Below are 8,686 nucleotides of genomic sequence, written 5' to 3'. Positions count from 1 at the left end.
CCCGAGCTGTTTTTTGGTTTTTTTAAAATGCAATATGTTTGAATCGTGGTTTTTTTAATGGAAGTTGCCTTATGCATATGTAAGGTGATGAATAAATCCATAATAAATAATAGGTTGGGGAAAATGGATAATTCCAGCATTTTTTCTTAGGGCTTGTCAGTATAGTTTTAATTCGCAATCATGCCACTTTGATGGCAAGTCCCCTTTCTGAAGTTATCCTGAAGGATGAGAGACCCTTTAGGTGATGTCTGGCTCCACACTACACATTTAAAGCGCTATGTTGCCACTTTAAAGAGTAAAAAAAAATACTGGGAACTGTAGTTTGCTAAAGACAATGAGAGTTTGTTAGGAGACCCCCTATTCCCCTCACAGAGCTACAATTTCCAGAGTTCCCTGGAAGACAGTTTGGTTATTAAACAGCTCTGGGAATTATAATTCTCTGAGGTGAATAGGGGTCTTGCCTGGAGACTCTCAGAACCCTGAAGAAAACTACAGTTCCCGGAATTCTTTGTGGGTCGAAGACTTGGCTATTTAAAGTGGGGTAATCATGCTTTAAATGTATGGTTTTGAATGCGGCCCTTAAGATGTGGGAGAACAAACAGGGATAGATCAGTCGGTAGAGCATAAGACTTTATCTCTGGGCCATGGGTTCGAGCCCCATGTTAAGTTAAATATTCCTCCATTGCAGAGGGTTGGAGTCGGATCCATATTTATAGTTCTAGGTAAAGGTAAAGGGACCCCTGACCATTAGGTCCAGTCGTGACCGACTCTGGGGTTGCGCGCTCATCTCGCATTATTGGCCGAGGGAGCCGGCGTATAGCTTCCAGGTCATGTGGCCAGCATGACAAAGCTGCTTCTGGCAAACCAGAGCAGCACATGGAAACGCCATTTACCTTCCCGCTGTAGCGGTTCCTATTTATCTACTTGCACTTTGACGTGCTTTCGAACTTGTCACAGATGGGGTGTTGGCTACTCCCGAGTAAGCACTCCACACATCCTCTGGATTTTCATAGTTTTATTGTGCATGCTATATACAGTGGTGAGATGTCTCAAATCATGTCTGCTCTGCATGGGGCAGAAGCCCACAATGGCGTCTCGTGGGCTCTGACCCCCCTTTTAAGACTCCAAACGCCCCTCCTCCTTGCTCTATGGGTCCTCCGTGGTCCCAAACCAGGCTCCTGAGGTGCCGTTCTCTCTCCTCCCTCCTTTCCAGCCCCTGCTGAAGCTAGCTCCTCCCCTGCTTCCCTGCTACCAACCTGGAGCTGAGCCACCAGGACTCTGCAGAGCCCTGGACCCGTCTTAACCCTTCCTGTTCCTGATTTGAACTCCCAGACTTGCTGCTGCTCTCCCATCTGATGGAAGTAAGCAGAGTGGGCTGCTCTCTGCAAGCCCTCTCTCTTACAGAACTGCTAGGTTGGCAGGAGCTGGGACCAAGCAACGGGAGCTCACCCCGTCACAGGGATTCGAACCGCCGACCTTCTGATCAGCAAGCCCTAGGCTCAGTGGTTTAACCACAGCGCCACCTGGGTCCCATTTATGGATCTAGGAAATAAATAAACAAGAGGCCATCGTGCAGTGATGAGAGGGCCTTTCCCTGAGCTGGACCAGCAGAGGGCTCTAGTGCAGAGGATCTGGAGCAGGCATAGGCAACTTTGGCCCTCCAGATGTTTTGGGACTACAATTCCCAACATCCCTGACCACTGGTCCTGTTAGCTAGGGATCATGGGAGTTGTAGTCCCAAAACATCTGGAGGGCCAAGGTTGCTTATGCCTGAGCTGGAGGATAATTTGGTTCCCTCTGCTTGAAAGCTCCTCTTTCACCCATCTCCTGCCCCAGCTTCCTAGGTCAACCCCCCAAAGAATCATGGGAACTGTAGTTTGCTAAGGGTGCTGGGAATTGTAGCTCCCTGAAGGGGTAAACTACAGTTCCCAGAATTTGGGGGGTGGGTGTTGAATGTGCTTTAAATGGGTCTTAAATGCATAGTATGTACTATGTAATCCAGTTCTGTAGCAAATCACAGAGGGGCATTTTTTTTAAGTTGAGAAATTCACCCAAAGGGTTAAACCTATCGAGCTCTGCTCTGATCCCTAGAAAGGAAATTGAGGGGGGAGGCGAGGAAGGGAAGAAGGAATCCTTTTTCTTTGTTATGGAAGAAACGTGCTCGGTGAAGTCATTTCCGGTGCCCTTTCTTCCCTCCTCTTCCTGGTGGGAATCTGACTTTTGAAATTTCCTCCTTCCTTCTTTGTCAAAGCATTGTGGAACTGCAGCAGGCGCTGCCCAGGCAAATTGGTGGTGCTTATAGGGAGAGGTGAGTTGTATTATTATAATAATTATTATTATTAGTTCCAGAGTGCTGCAGAGAGAAAAAAGAAATTGCAGGTAAAGTAGGAGAAATCCTGCTCCCCCCCCCCAAAAAAAGGGAACGTGGATGCTGAGCTGAAGGTGGGCAGAGTAAGCTAAAAGCCAGTTCACCTTTAAAAGCGGTTCCTCATCAGGAACTTAAAGGTAGCCTGCTTCTGGCCTTGGAGGTTCTATGGAACATAAGAGTAGCCCTTCTCGATCAGGGCAGTGGCCCATCCAGTCCAGCACCCTGTGGCCAACCAGATGCCTCTTGGAAAGCCCTCATGAGCCACTCTCCCCAGCATTCTTGCAGACAATGGTCATCATAGCTTGTAGCCACCGGTAGCCTTTACCTCCATGAATTTGTCCAATCCTGGGCCACTTTCAGGTCAGTCTCAGTGCCATAGCCAGTTCCTCGTCCTCTTCAATTGATTTGATTTGTTATAATTGGACCGCTCCGGCGGGAAGGTAAACGGCGTTTCTGTGTGCTGCTCTGGTTCGCCAGAAGCAGCTCTGTCATGCTGGCCACATGACCCGGAAGCTGTCTGCGGACAAACGCCGGCTCCCTCGGCCTATAGAGCGAGATGAGCGCCGCAACCCCAGAGTCGGACACGACTGGACCTGATAGTCAGGGGCCCTTTTATGCCACTTTTCATTCAAATGAATCACAAAGCAGCTGACGAACAATGGAATCACAGAGTTGGAAGGCACCACGAGGGTTGTCTAGCCCAACCCCTTGCAATGCAGGAATCTTTTTGCCTAATGTGGAGCTCGAACCCACAACCCTGAGATTAAGAGTCTCATGCTGAGCTATCCCATGGATAGATAAATAACAATAACACAACAATATCACAAATACGTGCCATATAGAATGAATAACAAATCACCAGCAAAAGAATTAAAAATAATCAGTAAAACAATTATAATATATAAAACACTATTAACACCACCACCACCTGAAGAAAACAGCACAATTACAGCAAAAGTCTTATAGGATTCACAAAGTACTACAGCAGTCATAATCTATAAAACAATATTGACAACATTAACAAAATAACAAGCAAAAAAATAAAATGAGCACTCTTTCCTCTCACTTATTTTTTGTTTCTTGCTGTTAGGAGGAAGAGCCTCCCTCGCTGGCTTGGCTTGAGAATTTCTGGTCGTCACTTAGAAATAAACCACTTCTACTGATTTTGCAGACCCCCTTGAGGGTCTTGGACCACCTCCATTTTTGACAAGAGACGGGAGAGAAAACGAGAGGAGGAGGCGGAGGAAGGGGCAGTCCGGTTCTCAAAATGGACATGCGAAATGTGACAGGCTCCAGAGCATGGGAAGAAATGGAAGGTGTAGCAAAAGCCCCACATCACAGGGGCAGAGGGCAGTTCCTTATTGGGACACCTTCCCATTATATAAAACGTGAGCCGGAAGAAGGGGCGCTGGAACGCTGGGAAGCCCAGTTGCAGGAGTTTCTGAGGATGCTGCAGGCCCCCAACTCAGGATGCAGGAACCTACAGATATCTGAGGAGCCCTCAGCATGGGAGGATGCTAAGGCCTTCCTGGCCTCCTTTGAGCAAGTAGCCTCAGCCTGCCGGTGGCCTCAGGACAAGTGGGTGACCCTCCTCCTGCCGGCTCTCAGCGGAGACCTTGAGCAGGCCTTCAGCGGCCTCAGTGCCCAGGACAAGGGAGACTACAGGAAGGTGAAGGCGGCCATCTTGCAAGGGGAGGCCATTGCGAGGGAGAAGCAGCGGCAGCACTTCAGGCAACTCCGCTATCGGGAGGCGGAGGGTCCGAGAGGCGTTTATGGCCGGCTCCGAGAGCTTTGTGGCCAGTGGCTGAAAATTGAGAGGCACACAAAGGATGAGATCCTGGAGCTGCTGATCTTGGAGCAGCTCCTGAGCATCCTGCCGGGAGACATGCAGAGCTGGGTCAGGGAGCAAAAGCCGGAGAGCTGTGCCCATGCGGTGGCCCTGGCGGAGGAATTCCTCTTGGGCCGGGACGAGATGGAGGGTCCAGAACAGAAGGTGAGAAATTCTGCAGTGGGGAAGCTCTCTCTGGCTGGTTCATTTAGACCAGGCACCCCCAAACTCAGCCCTCCAGATGTTTTGGGACTACAACTCCCATCATCTCTAGCTAACAGGACCAGTGGTCAGGGATGATGGGAATTGTAGTCCCAAAACATCTGGAGGGCTGAGTTTGGGGATGACTGATTTAGACCTTCCAGGACTCTCCATTGGGCTTGTGGTCAGCTAATGGTGAGCGTTTGCAAATGACGATCACCTGGTTGTTAGAGCTTGCACACGGCTGCATGTGTGTGCACCTCATCATGTCACTGTGATGTTGAGGGATTGACAGGTGGGCAGCCCCGCCTACCTGTCAGATTTGGCCTGCAGGGTGGGAGGGGGAGATAAGTATCCAGACTGCTGGACACATCCAGTTCTTCACCTGCTGGCATATGGTGTCTATGACAGGCTGCCTCAACCTCGGCCCTCCAGATGTTTTTGGCCTACAACTCCCATGATCCCTACCTAGCAGGACCAGGGGTGGTGGGAATTGTAGTCTCAAAACATCTGGAGGGCCGAGGTTGAGGAAGCCTGGTCTGTGATATAGTGCCGAAATGGATTTCTATCAGTTACTGTATTGACCCGAAAATAAGCCGCACTTTCCCCCCAAATTCCAATGGTGAAAAGTCAAGTGTGGCTTATATTCACAACTTTACACCGCAGTCCCCCCGCCCTCCAGGAAGCAGCCCAGGAGTGCAGGACAACGGCGCCCAGCTAGCCCGCCACTCCCAAGCGTCTCCCCCCCGAGCCGTCGGAATGGAGGGAAGAGACGTGCCCCCCCCCTCCCCAAAGAGCAGCCTGGGCACATCCCGTCTGCAGCTCCCAAGCCTCCTCCAAGCCACTGAATTTTAAAGGTGTGGCTTATTTGCAGGTGCGGCTTATATTCACAACAATACGGTAATTTGCTATTTCAAGTGTCTGGGTGTTAAGTAACCCATAGAAATCAATGTATTTGGAGGGATTGGCTCTAGCCCAGATCCTGGTGGCCAGAAAGTGTATGTCATGTCGGGTTCCTTCGGACCATTACTTGTTATCCAACTTCACGCTGGCGGAAGCCATATGGCCTCTTCCGTTCATGATCTTCCTCACTGCTGTTTCAGGTACCTGTGCCTTTTGCGGTGATGTCTGCCGGTCCTTCTGAGGCAGGCCAGCTTCTGCCACAGGACACCTGGGCTGGGCAGGTCTTCAGAGAAGCTGCGGACGAGCAGAGTGATGCGACGAGATTGCCGAGTAAGGATTCACCATGCTCAGATTTTCATGAGGCTGTTTCTCCTCTCACTCCTCTTTTCACCTCTCTGGCAAATATGCACTTGTCTGTCATCATTATTATTATTATCATTATCCCACATCGGTCTCTACAGCCACATCAGGCGCTGCAACTTCCGACAAGTTGACTTCACCCCTCAAGGCGGACTCCTCCATTGCCTCCCAAGACAGACGGGTGCCAACAATCCCATCATTGTTGCTGCTGCTACTTCTAGGGGGTGACACTCATGCTAAGCTCTGCTCACCCCCCTACCCTCCACTTTAGCTCATTCCATGCCAAAGTCTCCCACCCCTAAGCTCCTCCTCACCAAACCTCCACATAGGAGCCAACTCCTAGGGGATGAGCTCCCTCTGGTCCCCCAATAAAATATTTTAGGGGTGTGTCCCCCCAAGTTGATGGGCGTTGCCATTCAAATGGAGTAGTGCACTGCATCATGTGATCTATTATGTGTATTATGTGGGGCTTACCTGAACCCCCAATATTTTATTAAAGTTGGCACCCCTGTCCACAGTTCTCCCTCACCACGGCACTTCCCCTGTCACTCAACCCCCTCATAGCCACAAGCCCTTGTTCAATTTCATTGGATTTCTCCAGGTTCTAGTATTATGAGATAAGGTGGAAAATGTCTCTCTTCACTTTCTCCATATCACAGTCACATTCCTTCCCTTACTACTCTTTCTTGTAAACTAAAAGTCCTAAAAGCTGTAACCTTTCCTTAAACTGGGCTTATAGGCCTCAGCCCTCTATTTTCTGGGGGTTCATGTATTTATTTTTTTACTCTAGCATCTGATATTCAGAGCTGGACAATATTTGCCTAGAGAGATCCAGTACAACATGACCAACCTGTTTTCCATGAATTTCTCTAATCCTTTAAAATAAAAAAAGACTCTCATAAACTAAGCCAGCAGCCATTGCCTTGTCTTGTTGTTGTTGTTGTTTAGTCGTTTAGTAGTGTCCAACTCTTTGTGACCCCATGGACCATAGCACGCCAGGCACTCCTGTCTTCCACTGCCTCCCGCAGTTTGGTCAAACTCATGTTCATAGCTTCGAGAACACTGTCCAACCATCTCGTCCCCTGTTGTCCCCTTCTCCTTGTGCCCTCCATCTTTCCCAACATCAGGGTCTTTTCCAGGGAGTCTTCTCATGAGGTGGCCAAAGTATTGGAGCCTCAGCTTCAGGATCTGTCCTTCCAGTGAGCACTCAGGGCTGATTTCCTTCAGAATGGATAGGTTTGATCTTCTTGGAGTCCATGGGACTCTCAAGAGTCTCCTCCAGCACCATAATTCAAAAGCATCAATTCTTCGGCGATCAGCCTTCTTTATGGTCCAGCTTGCCTTGCCTTAAGTTTTAAATTTTAATTAGAAGTGCTTTTTATTGTCTGCGCTGAAGCTACGACTACACAATTTCAGTGGAATACTTTAATTCTCATATTATGAGGGGGGAAAGAGAATATTCTCAGATATTCTGCCTGCAACAGCTCTGATACTAAACTCTGTTGATTTTCTGTTTGGAACAATCACTCCAGAACAGATAAGATTCTCTGGGATTTTTTTATTCCCACAGGTAATGAGCGGGTATTGGAGAATGAGACAAATACCCTCCACCAGGAAGATTCTGTGCAAGGAGAAGCAAGCAATACCTGCTTGGGAAGAGATGAGGATTTCCATGACCATCAAAAGCGAATGATGTTTGAGAATCAGCCAGGGCTGTTGAATGATCAAGAGAGAAGCTATGAGAGTAGTCTGGTGGAAAAATCCACTTTCAATGCAGAAGTTAGCAGAGAGGAGAGAGAATCCGCTGAATCACAAAGAATAGAGTGTAGTGAGGTACAAAAAGCATCGTCTGACTGTCGAAGAAACTTTGAACGTAGTTCAGACCTTATGGTACAGCAGAGCATTCACATCAGAGAGAAGCCATACCTGTCATTCTATTGTGGAAACAGTGTCATTCAGACGCAGGGCCTTCTTGCACATGAGAGAACCCACACAGGATTGTGGAACACGTATAATTACTCTAACAGTGGGAAAAACTTCAGTTGCAGTTCAGGCTCTATGCAGCACATGAGAATCCACACAGGAGAGTCTCTGTACACGTGCTCTCACTGCGGCAAAAACTTTGTTGATTGTTCAGTCTTACAGGAACACGTCAGGCTGCACACACTGGAGACACCGTACAAGTGCTCAGACTGCGGGAAGAGCTTTGACAAAAAGCGTTACCTGAACAACCACGTGAGGAAGCACAGAGGGGAGAAGCCGTATGAGTGCCTGCAATGTGGGAAAAGCTTCCCTATAAAGTCCAAACTTGTAAAACACGAGATAATACACATGAGGGAGATGCCATACAAGTGCGCCCTTTGTGGGAAAACATTCGTTCGGAAGTCAGACCTTTGTGCACATGAGAAAATCCACACAGCACAGTAGATATTTCAAAATTTATCTGGCAGGAGAAGAAGCCAAGCATAAAACAAAAATTATTAATAGATTCTAAGGATAGAGGCGGCTCTACTAGGGCCAGGGCCTTTTCAGTATTGGCCCTGTTGTAAAAATTTGCAGAGCTACACGGTCCTAGAATTAAGTGGATCCTTGACCCAGGAAGAGTCCAGGTATCCTGGCAGGCAGACGAAGTTTGAGCGTCTCCTGCCTACCAAATAACAGAGGCCAAACCAGGACGTACGAAGCAAGGTACTTTATTAATTAAATAATAAAGCTATTGCAATAGCGATCCGTCCACACAAGCAAGTTGAAGTGAAGGGACCCCGAACAAAGGAAGCTTCACAAATTTATAGGTTTCATTTCCAATAGTACAGAATTGCATAAAAGGTGGGGAAATGGGTTCTGGGAGGGGGTAATCGCGAGAGGACAAAGGGGTTGATGGAATTCTTGATGTAAGATATCATGGTGATAGTCCAGGTAATGATTATGCATGTCTCCTTATTGTTTGACAGGAAGACTCTGCGGATGTGGGAAGATTGTTGATAACACCTGTTTATCAAATAAAATTGTTGTTCTCACTGAAAGTG

General features: G+C 48.2%; 1 protein-coding gene across 1 annotated transcript; it reads left to right on the top strand.

Annotated features, from left to right (window-relative positions):
- The first annotated feature begins 2,219 nt into the window (after positions 1-2,219).
- LOC118081240 (zinc finger and SCAN domain-containing protein 31-like) lies at positions 2,220-8,207 on the top strand. The gene is made up of 4 exons (XM_035107616.2): positions 2,220-2,308; positions 3,459-4,361; positions 5,501-5,630; positions 7,231-8,207. The coding sequence occupies exons 2-4, from the start codon at positions 3,636-3,638 to the stop codon at positions 8,085-8,087; spliced, it is 1,713 nt and encodes a 570-aa protein (XP_034963507.1). The 5' UTR covers positions 2,220-2,308; positions 3,459-3,635; the 3' UTR covers positions 8,088-8,207.
- The last annotated feature ends 479 nt before the right edge of the window (positions 8,208-8,686 follow it).

Source organism: Zootoca vivipara, chromosome 2 (genome assembly GCF_963506605.1).
Source record: "Zootoca vivipara chromosome 2, rZooViv1.1, whole genome shotgun sequence".
Taxonomy (NCBI): domain Eukaryota; kingdom Metazoa; phylum Chordata; class Lepidosauria; order Squamata; family Lacertidae; genus Zootoca; species Zootoca vivipara.
Note: the sequence above shows the minus strand (reverse complement) of the source record. Positions and strands in the feature narration are given on the sequence as shown.